Source organism: Chiroxiphia lanceolata, chromosome 5, assembly GCF_009829145.1.
Source record: "Chiroxiphia lanceolata isolate bChiLan1 chromosome 5, bChiLan1.pri, whole genome shotgun sequence".
NCBI lineage: Eukaryota > Metazoa > Chordata > Aves > Passeriformes > Pipridae > Chiroxiphia > Chiroxiphia lanceolata.
The window spans coordinates 46018692-46039147 of NC_045641.1; the positions used below are offsets into that span (position 1 = coordinate 46018692).

General features: G+C 37.9%; 1 protein-coding gene across 1 annotated transcript in view; it reads right to left on the reverse strand.

Moving 5' to 3' along the window:
• The window catches only part of FGD6 (FYVE, RhoGEF and PH domain containing 6), a 71835-nt gene that overhangs the window by 39149 nt on the left and 12230 nt on the right, over positions 1 to 20456 (reverse strand). Inside the window, 3 exon segments of the mRNA XM_032689019.1 lie at positions 1318 to 1348; positions 1442 to 1509; positions 4552 to 4699. Coding sequence (XP_032544910.1) covers positions 1318 to 1348; positions 1442 to 1509; positions 4552 to 4699 — 247 coding nt within the window.

Genomic DNA, 20456 nt, shown 5'->3' on the forward strand with positions numbered 1-20456 from the left:
AACTTTATCTTAGAAATTCACTAAGCTCCCTACTATTTGCCCTTTCTCACATTCTTCCCCTGCTTGCCTGTATTCTGCTCCACAGCCTTTTCTTCCAGTACTGCACATTACCTGAAAAACTAATATACTAATAAACAAAGACACCTTTAACAAATAAGTTACATGCCTGAAAAATATGATAATTTAAAATTATACAGCTTAAAACTTTTCCCGGACAACTCTCTTCCTTTAACCAGTATTTAAGCTTGAGTTCTGTACCAGAAACATATTGAATATAAATTATATATTGGCCGCAACTGCTTGATCCAGCTTTTAAAAACCAAGCTTGAACAGAATCAGAAAATCAATTAGTAGGAGGAAACCGAAAGAGCAATCAGCAAATGGTGTGGTAAGCTTTTGTTTCCTGAGAAGATCTCTCTATTACAGGACTGTATACATCCATTTATAAGAACCTTTGTTCCCAGTTTCATAGAACATGCTTCTCAAGAGACTGAGATAGAGCAATGCATCTGGTTGCAATATAACCACTTCTGTTGCTCCAGAAAAAACATCACTATGCTTGCACTTAATAGAGTGACAAAATGGTACAAACACATACCATTAAGAAGTTGACAGAAAACATATAAAACTGAGCTAGAGAAAGAAAAATTCTTCATTGATTTACTATTATCACCTTCAACACAGCATGTTTACAGACAACTGATCTGCATAAACATGGATGAAATACTTAACCCTTGCTGTAGACAACACATTGCAGGTACTACAATTGCAGCTGTTATCAGAAGCAAACATCTGTCAAGGAACTGCAGCCCAAAAGAAAAAAAGGCTGCCGTGTTGATGGATGCACCATTACAGCTATTAGATATTAGTTGGATTACTTAAAGAATGTGCATTTTAATGTACCATTTCTAAAGGTAAATTGTTCCTGCCTCCCCCACCACTTAAAGAGTTATTCTAACAAAAAACTTTATTTTTATTACTACGTACATATTTATAAGCCAATACAAGCTGGCTTAAAAATACGATCTTGATTAACATAAATGGATATGTATTCAATTTTCAGCCTTCAAGCAAAACCCATACTCAACTGGAAGACTGCATACATTTATTAAGGAGATGCAGAAGGAACCACCAAAATATTAATGCATTATATAAAATGTGAGACTTTAAAGTTCAGCTTAATTAGATTAATTTTTATATTTTGAATATGCAGACACAGCAGAAAAAAAGGCACAGTCACTACAATAAAACCTAAGCATAAAACTTTAATACATTAAACAAATATAAGAGGAAACTACTTGTTTTTTGAGTACTTACAATGTGTAAGAGTTTTAGCACATCCACAAACCTATCAGAAAAGCAAGAAAAAAGCAAATAGTTACATTTTAATTGCCTAATTAAAATAAATTGAGTAGCTGTTAGGTTTAGCATTGATACTTACACTTTCTCCGAGCTCATGATCTCCTTGGCAATATGGTAAACCTTTGTTTTCTTTCCAGCTGCCTTATTCTGCAAATAAAATTATATGTTATACCATGCATCTACTAAAATGGTCATGAAGATCATTTCCAACTAGTAGTTCCTCAAATCCAATGCACTTATTCAAATTATTTCTAAGAAAAACATTTTACACTGCTTTGAAAGTTCTTGGCTTTGAAATCTTCTGTCTTTTCAGGATTTGTGAGAAAATCAATTTAGCTTGTAGCTGGAAACAACGATATTAGCTAAGATTAGTTTTTACAACGCTATCAGCCTTTTCATTTGATTATTAGAGGAAGCACTGAAGCCCATAATGGATGAAGTCCTAGAAAATAACAGTTATTATTTAGCAAAAGTACTATAGTACAGATAATATTTCTACATTATTTGATTTTTTTTTCCTGATTAATACAGCAACAGTAATATTTGTGGTGAACTCAACGGTGTTTCAGGAACATCTTAAAAGACACATGCACTTTCTTTACTGAAAAACAAGATGAAAGGAGAAGAAAGGAAAACACACTGAAAAGTCAGCTTCTGACTATTAAAGGAGCTGTTGGAATACATAGGAACTGTGCTGCAAAGATGCAGAAGTGTGAGCCTCGTCATCTACCTGAAACAGTGTAGAGATGATGTTGGTTTTTAGGTGCACATTTGGCTCTCAAAAAAATCAATGCTACTGTTCAACATCAGATAGAGTGAACAGGTTTAACAAAGCAAATGGGGGCAGGCATCAGGATGCAGAAGTGTTCGCTACACAGTGTAACTCCCACATACAATTTCCCTCAGATAAAACACCTTTCTCCAAAACAGCTTTCAAGGTTTGCCATATGCTTCTCTGCTGCCAGCTGTCACCACATCTATTACACATTCAGGCTTTCATTTTAATGGACTGCAAAGAAAGAGCATGGGTGAGGAGCACTAAAGCATCCCGGGATACACAACCCAAGTGAGATGGAAATTCTGGGGAGGCTGTATTGAGTATCGTAGTATGATAAAGGCACTGAACAGTTTGTCTAGACAATAAGATATTGGTGACATTATATCCATGAAACTTTCGTTCATAAGCACTAACGTCTCACGATTTGTCTAGATATTTAGTTCTTCTCCAAACCTGTAAAGAAATGTCAAGTGCTGGAAATGAAACCATGGAACAGATGATACTCATAGGTTGGTTTTAACGATACTGTTGTATTAAAAATAAAAATAAATTAATTAAACTTTTTAATTTGACAAATGACATCGTGCCTGATAACTAAAATTAATTTCAACATTAAATAATTTGGTGTTGCATCACATATGTACAAATACATTATTTATTCTATATGCAATGTAGACACCTGCACACAGAGCTGGGATTTGACCTCTGAAATTAAACTTAGATCTATCCAGTGAGGGTTAATCGCATTCAAGTGAGATTGTAACACCTATCCTCAGGCCTCTGTGGAAAGCACAGTTGACAGGCACCCTACATGACTGAATTCACAAGTAAGTCAATTATGCAGAGCAAGGTATCTGCCATCACTGTAGATGTGACAGTTGCAAATGAGATGAAAATTAGTATTTTGAGAACAAGATGCTACCGCTAAACAATTACAAAATGAAATATCACAGTCTGTTTTCAACCCCATTTGAAATACTTTTCACATACCAGCTGGCACTGAAAAGGCCACCTCGCATTTGCTCAGCCAAAGATACTCTGGCTCTGAGAGTCTCTAACGGGAGAACCAAAAGGGTACAAATAGGGCTCTTAGGCACGGCATTGGAAAGGAGCCTTTTAAATCCCCTAACAGATATAAAGCATCAAAATAGCCAGATGCTTGTGGTAAGGAAAAATAAAAACAAGCCCCGCTGATGACCGGTGCAGACTACTTCATTCTCCTCTGCAGCTGCTCTCCCCGTGAGGAAGCTGGTTGTTAATCCCCAGCTGCCGGCCCGCACGTGCTGAAAGCAGCTGGAGCCAGCCCACAGCAGATGCCTCACAGCAAGCGCTGAATTACTCCGTAAAACCTGCCCGAGAACGCTCCTAATGGGGACACTTTCCTGTAAAACTCCGTTGTGAAAGGTTCAGGGCACCTCTAAAAGCACATAAGGTAAGTTAGCTTTTATACAGGTACAGTCTTGTTTAGTTTCACAGGAACAAGTTTTTCCCGGGATTCTTTCCCTTTCCTAATTTATTCCTCTCATTTGGTTAAACAACATCCAGGTCTGACACATCAAGCCTCTCTTCCAACACTAACAAGTTTCATTGGGGTTTTTGTTTGTTTTTTTTTTTTTTTGTTGGGGCTTTGGTTTTGTGGCTGTTTTTTTGTTTGTTTGTTTAATTATTTTTAAGGAGAGGAAGCAAATATATCAAAGGAAACAGCTGTTAAGACTGATGCTGAGGAGAGGCACTGGTCTATGGGCAGGCTGGTTTCAAGGCATCCAGGACTGAGAAATAAGAACGTGAGTATCCCCAAGGAGAGGGATAGGACCCTCAAAACTTCATTACATTTGGAGTAGTTAGCACTGTCTTCTTGCTCCTCACTTGAAGAAGTAATAAGATTAAAATAAGGGAAATCAGTCCAAGCTGGCAGTCACAGAAGCTAGCAGAAGGTCAGATCTCAACCCCAACAGTCAATTGTGGCTTACACTCCTCCAGGGGCCACAGAGGTGATTTTCAATTTTCAGTGCACAAGAGACACTGTGCACTGTAGGATCTGTGAGTTGTAGACAACCTTGTTAAAAGCTATTTCTAAGTCTCAAAACTGAAGATCTCTAAATGTACATCTGTGCATGTAGTTCCATTAGAGGGTCTACAGCTCCATGATTCAGTGAAGGAGTGAGAACAATTATGCCAGGCAAAACACACTTTGTAGTGGATATTTTTAAATTTGACCTCTTAATGTCAGGCTAATATGCACATATTAAACTTCTAGAAAAAAACCAACCACTAAACAATAACAATGATAAAAAAATACATAAAGTTATGTTGATTTAATGCCTTTTATTTGAAAATATCTCAACAGGTTACAACTTATGAAATAATACAAGAGTGAGGAATAGCTTCAGAAGATAAAAATAAAAAGATACCTGTTTATCTTCTTGAGGATCAGTCTCCCCTTTGCTGGAATCAGAATTTGTGTCATCATCTTCATCAGAACTGTTCATGATATCTTCTTCATCTGATTGAATATCTCCCACTACCACATTAGGATGATCATGGTGGTCTTCTAAGGATCTAAAATTAAAATACGTATAGTCAATAAACATATCATACTCTATTTATGTAAAGAACTTTTGGGTTTACACCACAATAAATGCTATACTTGTTATCAGAAATATTGAGAACAGTAGTGGGCAGTCTGAAAATGACAGTAGGTTTTTCCACAGTGGACTCAAAACTCAGCAATGATTTGTCTATGCTAGTATTGATACAATGCTCATTGACAGTGTGCAAAAGCCACGGTACCTTTGGAGTATTTATATTATTCTTGTCCATCAGAATTTGCCTAACAAAAAAAGTCTGATAAATCTATTCCCTTACTGCAGGTATAGTGCAACATTTGTATTGTGTGCCAAAAGGACAAAGAAAGATCACAGCCATTTTGCTATCCTCTATCTGATAGGAGCAGGTCTTGTTTCAGATACGGTACTTGGACTGGAGCTTTCTGTCTGTAATTCTAGATTTGTGAATATACACAGGGCTGTTCCTCAATGCATGTGCTAAACAACTGCATCAGGGATGACAAATACAGGCTGAGTGAAGAATGGATTGAGAACAGTCCTGAGGAGAAGAATTTGGGGGTGTTGGTGGACAAGAAGTCCCACATGACCTAGCAATGTGCACTTGAAGCCCAGAAAGCCAAATCATACACTAGGTTGCATTAAAAGCAGTGTGGCCAGCAGTTCAAGGGAAGAGATTCTGCCACAGCAAGGTGTTGATTAGACAATGCTTAAGATAGAGTTAAACAAACAAACAAACATCACCAATGACCAAAAAAACAACACACAAATACTGATCACAAATAGAAATATATTTAGAGAAGACAAGATTAGCTGGCCTGTGGACAGACCTTGGTCAGCCATGAAGACAGAGAGAAAATTAAAATAGCTTTGTTCTATTACGACAACACAGGAAGGACTCAGGAAACTCCCAAGCAGTTACTGTCTCTCAGAACCAAATGGAGCAGGGGAAGGAAGGCGATTACTGTAAAGTCATCACCGAGTTCAAATGAGGTCCTGAGCCAAGACTACAGCACCGTGGGTGCAGAGAGACACCCATTTATTTCAATTTGGAAATTAACAGCCTCACACAGGAAAAGAGCAGCCACCAGAGAGATGAGTGCTGATGACAACAGCGCATGGTGTATGCCAGGGACAGTTCCCAAAGAGTCTCCAGGAGTTCCACAAAGCCAAAAAAGCAGTTTGTTACTGGAGCTAGCAGGAAACTAAGACTTCTGCAGTTACTCATTAACTTCAGCAATTCAGAAAATTCCTTGTCTAATCTATATAATTCACAGTCAAGTTGGCCTGAGAATGTTTATTTCAGCAGATGCTATCTCATATTTTATTTTATAGATGACAAACAGCTTTATTACATCTGTAGCATGACATCAGGTAGATATATGCCCCAGCTTTAGTCAAAACCTGCAACAGAAATAATACTGCTACTCCTTCCTTTCTAAATTACTCAGTTTTACCATCCACATCTGCCACTGAATCTATCTCTGATTAGGGGTATTTTTTTCCCCACTGCAAAATGTATTAAGCACTTTATCCCTGACCACACTGAAATTCACTTTCTAGTCCATTATTCATTAAATTTTAATTTTGTTAACAGACATTTTATTGCCCCTTTCCCTATCCCTAAGATTTGTTTTAATTGCCACTTTGATTTCCTTTAACTAAGATTCCTTCTCATCAAGGAAACACCTGTGACATCACTGCTCTTTTGCCCAAGCATATTCTACTGGATGCCCACTCCCAGACCTTCCTGTCATTTCCCATTTAAACTTTTCAGGGCAGCTGTACCAGAACTTAAAGTTTTAAAAATCCCACCCTTTTGGAAGTCAGAAACAAGAATACTTCTATCTGAGGCGGTATTCTACTTGTGCAAACATAATCCCATCACCAGTGAAGGATGAAGAACAAATTAGATGGCCTGCGTTGTGTGAAGCATTTTCTAAATGTAAGATTAATCAGCTTATCTAATAGAAAGTTTCACTAAAAAAACTACTTAAAAATGTCAATAATTAACTAGTGGTGATTTAGGATGTTTAGTAAGTGTCCACAAATGAGAGCCAGTCACCGTATACATTTCTTTTCTTCCTATGAATCACAACATTTAAGTAGTAAGCTCCTTTTCTGGCTTTTGTGGTGTGGATGCACCTACTATTCACGTAAAGGAAACTACGAGAGCTGAGAGAACCATCTACAAAATCTTGCATACAGTATCTGCTCTACTAAAGCATCTTTAGTAACCCCCATAACTCTTTATCCTGTATGTGCTCAGCTTACAGCTCTCTGGTTCTTCCACCTGATATATTTTGTTGAGGCTTTTTTTGGTGGTTATTTTTAATATTTTTTTCCTTCTTTCTTTGCTTTTTAAAGAAAAAAATCACCTTGGATGATTAGATGATTAATAAATCAGTTCACACCCAGCTGTGTTCCAGAATTAAACAAGGTGCCAGTTCAGGGACAGGATGCAATACTGTAGCCATGGGTAGATGCCTTTCTGATGATATCTGCAGTTGTGTTTCTTCTTCAGAGAAAATGGTGACAAAGTCACTGTGTTGACTTGCACTTATCAGCCACGTGCTGGAGAACACATGATTCTCCTCATACCTTTTGCCTTAACCTTTCCTTGTAAATGTTATGACTTTTCTGGTGAAACAGAAAGCAGTTTTATATTTACTGATTACTCTTTTCTGTACTTTTACCTCTGAAGTCATCTTTAACGTAAGTGGATGTACAGTTCTCTTAAACTTATCTCTGGATATAGTGAAATGCCTTGTAGCCTTTAAACGTCTCTGGAAATAGTAGTAAATCTTTAAATAAACAGAATATTTTCTAACACATATGAATTCCTCCTTTTTAAAATACCACAACCATGCAGTAACGCTTAAGTGGCTCTTCTGATAGGAATTTTGGGGATACCGTGACCTATCTCTATCTTGTTCCCTCTTCATCACAATTCTTTGTCCCATCCACAGCAATACCAAGAGAAACTTCTGCATTATCAGTCATGTGAAACACCATCCCTGCCAACTCACTCTGCTGTGCACTGAGTAAGAATATCTTGCCATATCTCGTGAGCAAGTTATCTAAATATAGATGTGGGGCTTTTTTATTTGACATGTAAAATGAAGGAATCATTAGTTTGCCTTAGAATGAGCAGTTTATGGGATGATGCATATATATTGTCCTGTATTTTCCCATTGCAATAGTAAAATATTAATGAAATAAAACATGCTGGTCCTAGTAAGGCATTCAGCAGGATAAACTGTAAAAACTTAAGAAATGTCATCAAGCTATTACAACCAGAAAAATAAATCCTAATCAGCGTAAAAACTACTTATTGTCTTCAAAAGATGACTAAGACTAGTTCAGACTAGCTTATTTGTATTATAGAAGCTTCAAATACACCTGAGGCTTCACTTTCAGACACTGTTGATTTAGACCCTGCATAGGGCACCATAGCCTGAAGTCACAATTAACATTTCAGTCTCAGTTTGTAATTCCTTTAGAAGGCAAATAGTATTTCAAGCTTGACTGAGATGATTCAGAAAGATTCTCTGCCATGGAATGCCCCAACAGTAAGTATTTTATAGTATATTGGAATTACTTCAATTGTTAGCATCACCATAACTACTAAAAAGCAAGTTTCCACAGCTCTAAAGTATTAGTTAAAATAGATTCATCCACGTTGCTGCTTTACACACATTTCCTTGTGATCTTCATTATTTTTAGATCTTTTCTCTACTTTCAGTAAGTAATAAAAATATGTAGGAATGCTGAATGGACAGAACCTTGCACATAACACATTGCTAAACTCTTCATTTCTCATCCTTTTGTTGCTTTAAAAGGAGTATCCATTATACTCTGCTTTATCCTTCTGTCCCTTCCTCCAATACTTCATTGTGGGGATTTGTGGGGGTTTCTGTTTGTTTGTTTATTGTTAAAGAAAACTTTCAACATATAGGCAAAATTAGAGAAACTGGAGTTCCTGCTGAAGTCAAAAATACACACCAGATCATCAGAGTGCCAAAAGGCCTGGTTTATTATAACATTTCATCTCAAATCCTTTTTGTATTATTAGAGCATTTCACAATCTTTCCACAGCTGCTTGCACCTCACTTTCCCCCAGAGAGGCAACAATGAATATTCGTGTATATCCATTTTCAGTTTTTAATATCACCAGTCCCTGTAATCAATTTCACTAATTAAGGCATATTCAGTTGCTGTTTTTTCAAGACCTAAAAGCACTCTGACTCTCTGGGGAGGCAGTAGCTGATAACACTTACATTTTTATAGAACCTTGTACTTTTAACAGCTGTAGGTAAGGCAGTATGCCCCACTGACTAACTCCCTCAATGAATCCTAGTTGTACACTTCTGGGAAAATCCAAGGATAAAAGACTTTAAGAAAAAAATTTTCTATGGCATCTTTTCTGTTTGGTCGTATCTACATTCAAAATCTCTCTTTCAAGGAAGGGCTGCAAAGATAAAACTCAAGTTAATATTCCAAAACAATTTAGGAAGCAATTTCCTGATTTGGGTGCTCAAGACAATAGGAGACGCTCCTGGAAACCCAAAGCAAAAGTGAAATTATTGCTTGGTTAATAATTGCTTAATTTTGTTTAGTGAACTTTACGTTAGTTTTATTCAATAATTCTTTTTAAAGACAGTCCAATTACTCTAATATTTAATTACTGCAGGTTTTTGGAAAAAAAAAATCAGTTCTAGAAAACAAGCATACTTGGCAAAGCACAAAGATAATAAGGAATACCAATCAAGATCACTAGTGAGCTCCTATGGAAGTTTTAAGAAAATACATAACAAGGTTAGTGATCAGCAAGATTAATAAAGGCATCAATTATTGTACTTTTTGCATGAGTTACATTTGCTGCAATACCTCAGCTCCACAACCATCCTGAAGAAGCCAACATTAGCACATTTCCTTTCACAAACCAGTCTAGAAAGCAGAAAGATGAACTTCATATCACTCCAGGTGCCCCTGCAGTGTAACCCATCATATATTGACCTATCATTTGAACTTCAGATTCTCTGAACAGCAATGACTGTCTATCATTAGAGCTAAAAAACTCCCTCCCTCATTGTCCTCTTCATGTGCCCCTGCTTTTCATTTCTTCTTCAAGCATATGGGACCTTTAAGTAGCAAATGAGGATGAAATGCAGCCTAGACCAGGGGGTTTACTTATCTGAGTTATTCCTACAGCATCAGTCACCTCTCTGGTTTAATGACCGACGCACAGATGAAAAAAGCTGAAGCTGAGATCACATCCCTCTTCTCTAGATGCTGTGGATAGTGTGAGAAAGGCTGGGGGGTACTGCTGCAGCTCTCACAGTGCTGACTCGGCTGCCAGCACTGGACACTGGTTGCCTTGTTGCAGCCAAGCTGCTTGGGCTTCAACCTCTCTGCCAAAAATGGTGCTTTTTCACAGCAACAGAGCAAGATAGCAAGGTACCCTCTCAAATATGATTTTACACAATAGCATTAACATTATGTCATTAGTTCTTCTGCAGTAACAACTCAATGAGTTGTTCAATCAGTAAGTTCTCATATTGAGTTGTTCGATCAGTTAGTTCTTCATATTATTATGACCAATAAGAAAAAAGGTAACAAACCAGGAATTTTTATTGGTCTGATGGTAAGGAATATGACAATTAATTTTGATCTTCCTTTTATTCATATTTTAAGACTGCCTGAACTGATCACACCTGTGAGATTCATTAGTTCTGTCTGCAAGCGATCCTTCCGTAGGAGACATGGCAAGGAATGAAACAGACCTCTACAACAGTCTTTAAAATAAAAAGCACCACAAAACAAGAGGCAAACAAACTAGACCAATGAATCCATGATTATTTGCATCACCTATAACTGTTGCACTACATTGTTTCCAGACTGGTTAGGGAACTTAAAGGATTCAATTACCAACATAAACAGTCCTCAAGCATCACAGTTAGAAAACAGAAACAACCAGCATCCAGCTGAGCAACTCAAATTGAAAATATTTTGTGCACTCCAGGCTCTTTTTTATTCAAATTGCAATTTTAAGACTTCAAGAATTGAAACAAAATTATTTTAAACAATATCATACGTACTGTATGCATGCATTAGCATCTACTTTTTTTATAGGAGCCAGGATGCTTCATGACAGTGAGACATTACCAAAAGAAAATCTCAAGACAACCTATTTGAAATGGATTTTGGTTCAGAGCTGCTTGCACTTTGAAAGCTGTCTGCTGCCTCCCAGGCAATGGACCAGATGTTGAGAGAGGACAGGTGGGAATGCCAGGAGTTTGCTCCTGCAGGGAGAAATACCAGAACTACTCTCTTTGTCCCAGTCTTTATCTCTGGTGCTCACTGCTCACACCTGGGATTTCTGGGCAAGGAGGATATCACAAACACTGCTGAGAGTTGCCACCACATTTAGCCTGTTAGATCATGCCACTTGGCTGAGCATGTTGCAAACTGCAACACCTGACTCGCTGGAACCAAGTTATCCCAGCATTTGCAGCCAGCAGCATTAAGTTTAGCATTTGTTATCCTCAGACCAGCACTTATTTCTTTCCTCAACAAGAAGAAAAAAAAAAATCTGACTCACATTCTATGCCAAAAATCAAGGCATTTGTTATACGTGCTTCACACTTTTAAAAAAAGGTACAAAATTTATTAAGTAATCCATTCTGTCAGTCACCCTTCTTTGGGCACACTATGATCAATACAGTCATACACATACTTTAATGGCACAATTTGAAAAAGTACAGTTTAAAAAAGGTGCAAACAGTTCTCAGATTATCTCCTTATATAGCTGTGATTTGCAAACACCAGCTTCAGAGGCACCCGAGGATGTCTCTCACCACAGACAGCCTCCCAGGATCACAGGAGCCATTTTCAATGAGACCGTTTGTTGACAATTCCTTAGATCCTTGGAAAGTTCAACATAAACACACATGCATGCTTCAGATGTTTCCACACTCATCATAGCAAAGCCACACTTAAAAAAAAAAAAAAAAAAGAAAAGAGAGAGAAAGAGTCTCAGTTTAAACGCCTCCAAGAAAACTGGTGCCCACAGTGGGACAGCTCAGTTCCCAAAAAGCATGGCACAGCTGCCATCACGACAAGCAGACAGATACTCGGATTGCAAATAATAATGAATACTACCCAGGATCACTAGTGAGCAACTACGGAAGTTTTAAGAAAATATATAACAAGATTAGTGATCAGCAAGATTAATAAAGGCTTCAATTATTGTACTTTTTGCATGAGTTATATTTGCTGCAATACCTCAGCTCCACAACCATCCTGAAGAAGCCAACATCAGCACATTTCCTTTCACAAACCAGACTAGAAAGCAGAAAGATGAACTTCATATCACTCCAGGTGCCCCTGCAGTGTAACCCATCATATATTGACCTATCATTTGAACTTCAGATTCTCTGAACAGCAGTGACTGTCTATCATTAGAGCTAAAAAACTCCCTCCCTCATTGTCCTCTTCATGTCCCCCTGTTTTTCATTTCTCCTTCAGGTATACTGGATCATTAAGCAGTAAATGAGAATGAACTGCAGCCTAGACCTTATTTTACCTATCCCAACAGAGGTGCCAAAAGGAGGTGATGTCAATGTAGCAGAATATAATCCAAGAGGATACAAAGGGACAGTCTTGAACATTGGTACTGGAAAGTGAAATACTGGGAGAAAACTCAGAGATTTAACCCTTGCCTGGAAGCTTGTACAAGGGAAGCAGTCCCTGCACTGGTTCTTCCTGTCACCATCAAAAACTGCCTCACAGAATAGGTAAAGAGAATTTATTCATAAGCATACTTCACAGCACAATTTTAGAAAGCATGGTCTAAAAAAAGCTGCAAACAGGTCTCAGATTATCCTCTTACAGAAATGTACAGCAGAATTTACACCATTTTGCCTTCCCTAATCATTAATTCTTGTTTCATAGGGAGAGCTGCAATGCTTACAGACCAACACTTTTGGAAAGAACTTCTGGCAAAACCAATATAAAACAGGACCAGCAAAATATGGCACCCAGTTACAGTCAAGACCAGCTGTTCTAACTTCTCTCAGTTCACAAAACAGTCCCTAATGGGGAAGGACAGTAGAATCAGAAGAAAAAGAACACTTTACTTTCCAGTCACACAAAAAAGAAAAACCACAACACAACTCCAGCACACACTAAACAGATTTCTGGAAAACTATAAATAAAATGTGATAAAAATCTCAAACCAGACATTTCAAATAGGAAAGAGAAAACTTACACTAAGTAAGAACAAAGCTTCTTATGAACATCCAAAATTGACTTTACTTTGCCAGGGCTACCATGACATTCCAATGCATAAATAAGTCTGTTCACTAACATCAGAGTTAATGCACACAACTATCTGCATGGAGAGGAGCTGATGAAGCTTCCTAAGTAGTACGTCAGAAAACAGAAGGTGAAATAGTTTGGTTCAGATCAACACAGACTAGATGTAGAGAATAACTGAGCTGCTGAGACTGGCTTGTGCTCTTTTTTCCTCTAACTTTTTGCACTGATTAGAAGAAGAACTCCATGCAGTTGAAATCCCTAAGCCACAAGGCTCAGGTAGCAGCTATCAAAATGGCAGGTTTGGTAAAAACTCCTTTTATTTATTCACATGCATCTTTAAGACTTCTTTAGCCCACTTCTGCTTGAGCAGAGCAGTTTTTCATAAGCATGAAGATATTTTAAAGGAAAATTAAAACTTGGATAAACTTAATATTTCTAAACAAAACTTACTGGATTCTATCATCTAATATAAAATCAGCATTGCTTAACCTAGATTCTGTCTAGTGCACTGAAACAACATAGCTGCACATTTTTGTACATCTATTTGTTAACTTGTCTTTAACATTTGTTGACTGTCTTTAACTGGATGAAACATAAATGTTGGGTAAATGTGGCACATTACTATATAAAAACCAAAGTTAATATTTTGATTGCTTACTTTCAACACTTATTTTGTGCCACCCAAAAATCTTTTTTACAGCTACTATTACATTAGAATGCAGTTGGAATATCACCACACCACAAAGCTTCACAAACACATTTCCTGAGCAAATGCTGAAAATAACCCACAGGAAAAGGCTGCTGTGGAACATATAAATGGGTCGTTCATCAATTCTCATGTCACATTTGACTCTCCATTCTACATCTGAGGTACTCTCTGGAGTTACATTTTGTTAATTTATACCACGATTGGCAAATAGAGACAGAGAGCACGTGTTGGAGGTGGGGGAGAAAGGCCAACATCAGTGACAAATACGCAGTGTTAACTTAGCTTCCTTCCCCCATCTTACAGAAAAGGAAATACAGTTGAAGAATGCCAAAATTAGGAAAAACACAAACATGGAATAAGAGGAAAGAAAACGATAAAGAGTTGGAGATTAGTTTATGAAAGAGCGTGACACCGAGTTCCTGTTACCATATGCAGGGGGTTCAGAAGCAGGCTAAAGGACACAGCAGCTTTACGTGCTGCTCTCCTTACTTCACACTCCCCCACATCACACTAAGCCACCCTCCAGCTGAAGGCAAGAGCTGACACGTTGAGCTGAGGAAACGTCATTGGGAGGAAGGACGAGGACATCCTTGTATTGTACCACGGGGAACGATGGGAACAACAGAGTTAGGACACTTTTGCCATCTGTGGTGAGCATTTCTTCAGTAGGAAACACAGGATAGCACAATTTACCCTCAAAATGGCTCTTTTAATGCAAATGGACTGCATGTTCTTCAAGGTTAATGTGATGTAATTGTCTAAGCTGCATAAGACTATGACCAAAGTAGCCACCAAACCTTTCAGAGAGTGAGACGGATTCACCCAGCAGCCGGGTAGCACGTGCTGGCAGCGCCCGCCTCATCACTGCCACAACCATCTCACTCCCTCTCATACACACGAGTACACCCAGCTCTAACTACGTGCAGTAAAAAGAAAATGTCAAGAACTTAAATCACATCTATTTTTATGTAGCACTTGTAACATCACCTGACAAATTACAAGACTTTCATTATTGCACCTCCAACTCTGTCAGAATTTTCCCTATGTGCTCTGGCTGTATCAGCCTACTTCACCCACCTCTTTCTTTTACCAAAATCAACAGGGAGCCCTTGAAAAGAGGGATGAAACAAACACCAATGACAAAAATTCTCTTTCATGACAATCTTGGAGATCTTCACAACTGTTTTCATTTCATAAGATCTTTTAAATCTTTTCATGACTGGATTGCATACTAGAATAACAGTATTGGAAAAATGCTGTTCTCCAACTCCTTTCTCTCCCTCATTAAAGATGGAGAGGATCAGACCTCAGAATATCTCCCACTGTCAAACAGATTAAATCAGCACATCTCAAAAAACATATTTGCATGAGAATGTGTGAAGATTCTATTAAAGCAAGAAAGTTCCTATTTATTCTGATTTTTAAGAAAATTTAAAAAAGGGGGGAAGGATGTCAGCATAGTTCTACCAGTTTGCTTTAGAAGATTTGAGTATTCTTCCAGAGTGCATATGTTCTTCTTATAGTATATGCATTTTATTTCAGGTTGTATAACAGATTAAACTGTAAAGCTGTATAACCAAAAGCCACCCCAACACTAAGGAAAACTTCTCTTACTAGAAAAGCAGACCATGAAGACATTGATTCACAAAGTTTCTTGGAAGGAAAGAAAAGAAAACCCACAACAGCCCATATGCTTTCCTGAGCAAAAAAATCACTGCAAGTCTTTCATGTAGTTTCTACATGCTACCCTAGTAGTATAAAATAATTAACTTGACACTACATAACAGAGTAATTCTAGACATAAGGTTCCCAGCACCTGCATGCACCAAATTCCTTCCCAAGGTCCTTATGTCAAACATCGATATTCCCAAGTAACAGTACTATTACCACTTCTCACCAACACTGATTTGTCTCACTGATTTGGACTCTAATTAGATGCACATAACAATTACAGAAGTTGTTTCCTCATAGTCTGTAAAACCAAAATGGCTTATTCCTTATATCCAGTAGCCAGGAATTCCTTTGTCCATTCCCAGCTCCGGGACTGCCAGAGAGGCTCTGCATTCAGCCTCGCAGGGGACAGGAAGCAGAGATCTGAGCCATCTGACTCACTCTTTACTGAACAAGCCCTCAGAGCTGGCAGAAGCCTACCAGCTGCACAACATACAGGAGAAAGGGAGGTAGGGAGGGGAGAAAAAAAAAGCAGGCTCAAGGAAGCAGAACGCAAAAAGAAAGCCAGTGATAACACATGACTAAAGATAATGAAGCCTGATGGGAAACCTAAACAGCCTATTATCAAAGCTATTCCACTAAAACCTGATGGACAACTGCAAAGAAAGTATTTTATGTACAATTAAGGGTGGCAGAAGCCAGGTAGAAGTACGGGGGATGTTGAAGACAGGACAAGACCGCAGAGCTGATGCAGGAGAAGGAATCTACCTTCCTCAGATCAGAAACTAATCCATTATAATCTTTAGGAAACAGATGAAATTAAAAAAAAAAAAATTCACATACTTATCAAGAAATGACATTCTTCAATAAAATTCAGTAAAAACTGTTTTTTAATGTATAACACCTCCACTACCTAAAATGTATTTTGTGCATTCAAATCTCAGTATTAAGTGTTTGAACATTCTTTCTAAATGCTATTTAGACCCTGCAGTATTTTATTAATTTAGTGTTTCTGAATGGAAATTTTGCAATTGCAAAAAAAACCCCTTCCTAAACACAGCCAATCCCTAAACAACACCACATTTATCTGGTGCAATACTGCTCATCAGAAGCATGTCTCAACCCTAACAAAGTTCAGTATACCAAAGATATCAAAGCAAAGTGCTTAACCACACAGCTTTCAATATGAAACGCAATATTCCAGGAAGGCTTTCATGGACACTTAATTGACCTCTGGGGACTCAGTCATCAAAGCAGAATTTAGTATGGAAAATCAAACTTACATTTTGCACTGAGATGCTCATTTCTGGAAAACCAACAGATTATTCTAAATCAGCAGGTATGGGGAAAATAAGAAGTAATATTCAATTATACCACCATTAAGATTTTAAAGGATTGTTGTTACATGGTACTCCTCCCTCCCTTGCCCTTTCCAAAGAAAAATTCTAGCCAGAAACACAATGACACAGCTATAAATTTTGTCAAAACCAATTAACATTTGCAACACCTTGAAGGAACACTGTCAAGAGTAGCCAGTAAATACAGTATGTTATTCCTGGAAGGGTGCAGGAGCAGACTCACTCAACCTGAAATACAATTCTCTTGCCTAGAACAATGTAACAAATACCAAAAGGAAGGCCACAAGATCCAAAAAAGTTTAAGTTTCTGTTTTCTGCAGCATGACAGATGTTCCAAGGCACATTCATTGTTCCTTTGCATCTTTAGATTGCTGGACAAATGTACGTTAAATGTTACTTTTAGTTTGTAAGGAACATTTTGCTGTCCTCTTCAATAAAAAGTTTGTCACTAAAAATAGAATAACAATAAATATTATGAATAGAATAATGCATAAATATTTTTTTTTTCATTAGCAAGTTTTAAAAGAATGGTGGTACTTCAAAGCAGAATCATTACAACTACTGGTCTCTGACAACATTAAAATGAATGGTGGTGGTACCAGCATCACTGACTTTTCACCTCTCTTTTCATGCCCGAACTATTCTTTTCTAAAAAAAAAAACCAAACCAAACCAAAACACAAACCAAAAACAAACTAAAAAGCACAAAACACACCAACAAAGCACAAAACACACCAAACCCAAAGAGCTGCCTTCCGTGTTGTTATCTGTGACTGGATAGTGATATCTAAAACCTCTTTTACATTTAGCAGTACTTTTTCTATCCCATAGCATCTAGTCTTCACTCACTTTGTTTAAAGAGTCCTCATAGTAACACATTCACATAAATTTTCCATTTTAAATTTTCAGTCAAACAGGTAGGCTAGGGCAAAATAAACCATCTTTAAAAACCATTTCAAAAGACTTTCTTTTTCTATAGTGGAAACAAAACATGGATTATCTGCTCCCAAGGTACTGTCATTACTTACTTTGAGAATATTCTCCTGAACTACTTAACAAACTAAACCCATCTGTCTCCTGTCAGCAGTGCCTGTCCCACCTTGGTGGTTCACACAACATATCAGGACCCTGGGCTCTCTTCCTTTCAAAGCCAAGCCCATCTCCAGTAGAAAGGAGGCTGACATCAAATAACTCAGAAATCAAGTGGTAAGTAAAAACTGATACCTACCATTAACTACTCAGGCCTGCCATTTGCATTTAAACCCCTGCGGGAAGGCCCAAGCAAACAAAACATCTGAATTAAATAAGACATATGAAGTTCAGGTAAGAGTGTCAGAGGCCATTACCATTCTCCATTAAAGCATACTGGTTTCAGGAGAATGGGATCATGAGGAAATTTGTTAGTAACCACAAAAACACTGGGTACATTATGAAAACTTTATTTCTTCCTCCAGCAAGAAATGTAACGTGAGGTAAAGACACCACTGAACTCTTCTGGTAATGGTAAGCCTGACATTCAGACTTAATATCTTGACTATGTGCTATTATGACTAGAAGCGCAGGCAATTGGTCTGAATTTCTCAGAAGAACAATCTCATTTGTGCATTGGCTTTAATCATAACATAATTTGCTTTGAAATCCCCATTAGCAGTGCATTACAGGAATTTTATGTGCCATGATCTATGAAAAAGAGCTAAGTGCGTGTTCTGACAGGCTGGGGAAAATGCGAGCAGCTATTATTTCAATAACAACAGCAGCACTGTTTCTCTAACATTTACCTGGCCCAGAAAATGATAAAAGGCTCTTACAGAACTATGCAGAAAGGGTAAGACAACTTTGATAAAGAAGCTTCAAAGGATTTGAGATAACAATGGATGGGAAAGCTGGAGAAACTGCTTGCCTGGTTGTGTTCGGGCGAGGACCCTTACATCCCCCCAGGGTAGAGTCAAAATGAATACTAGTCCCTGCTCTTCCAGCAGCAGCTGATTCAGGTCTGGAGACCACTGCATCCTTGTGTCATCCATTTTCCCTAAGGATTTCTTTGTTCCCTAAGATCTATTGAAGTAACTGCATACATTAATTATTTCCTAAGGTAGTTTCCAACTATGTAATTTAGTTTAAAATATACACCTAAATGGCTCTGGTTATGGTTTTCTATGTGTGCTTTTTAAAGAAAAACACAACACAAACCCACTTGTGCCAAGAATATCCAGCTTATGGAGCAGCAGGTTCAGATGTGGCAGGGAGACCACTTAAACCCTCATATCACCGTTGGTACTGGGGAAAGTTTTTGTGGCGAGGGAATAACTATAAATCTCACACACTCAGCCAGGTAAGAAAACTATGGAATTTCACTAAAGGAGCAACTGCAATCTCATGTCTACCATGCTTCATACAGCAAAACTACCCTGTTCCTAAAGCAAAGACGCTTATTCTCATCTGGATTCAGAACCACATAACACAAAGCAAAGTAGATCACATAAACACATAAAATACGTCCTTATCTAAATTTGGTCTCACCCTTCTTAGGTACACCAAATCAAGTGAATTCCAAGAGAGTATGATCAAAATCCCTGAAAGATATCCAAATATTGGATTTAAACAAAAAGCATACATTCAGTCAGGAATTTAAAGTATACCAAAGACAAAACCAAGAAATACCCTGCTATAAACAAGAAAAATACTGAACAACCACATGAATAAATATACCAATGGGGAGCCCATAACCTGAAATCCTACTTTCCATGATAAGGCTTCATGCTTTCCATCAAACAGTCCCATGTTGATAATATTAACTCTAAAAACAATTATTAACATGGGATGCCCCTTAATATATTTGTCTCTTCCTATATAAGAGAACATGCTCCCCCAAAGAATGACCAAGTCACAGATTCTTTGGGGCATGTGTTTGCTATACATACATCCAAAATGAAACAAAGCTTAGTAACTCTCAGTGACAAAATGAAGTTAAGTGTGACTATCTTAAGCTGGTTCATTTATTCCTGTCATTATGCACAGTGTAAAGAAGTTTACTGAGGACTTTGAAATATATAGGCCACGTATTTCATTCAAATCCTTATTGCTGCTTTGAGACAAATTTTTAGGATCTCTAATACAAACTGATTGGCTGAAGTTAAAAAATTGAATGATACCATACTGAGTCAAAACAACACTTCACCTGTTATCACAATGTTATTTAGGGAGAACATACAAGCCCAGCCACTCTCTGTGGCCCATTCCTCTTCCCAAAATCCACAGCCACAGGAATATAAATATTAAAAGATCTGTTCCTGCCTATTCCATTTAGTACCCATTTTGGACACAGAATCACACAATCATTAAGGTTGGAAAAGATATTAAAGATCATTAAGTCCAATCATTAACCCAGCCACTGCCATGTTCACCGCTAAACCATGTCTCTTGAGTGCCACATCTAGACGTTTCTTGAACGCTTCCAGAGACACCGATTCCACCACTTTCCTGGGCATCCTGTTCCAATGCCTGACCATCTTTTCAGTGAAGGAATTTCTCCTGATATCCAATCTAAACCTCCCCTGGTGTAATAGGAGGACGTTCCCTCATATTTATGAATTTGTCCAATCCCTTTTTAAATCTGTTGGTATTATCTGTCTCTACCACCTCCTGAGACAAAGAAGCACAGCAGCAACCTGCAGACTTACCAAACCCCATCCC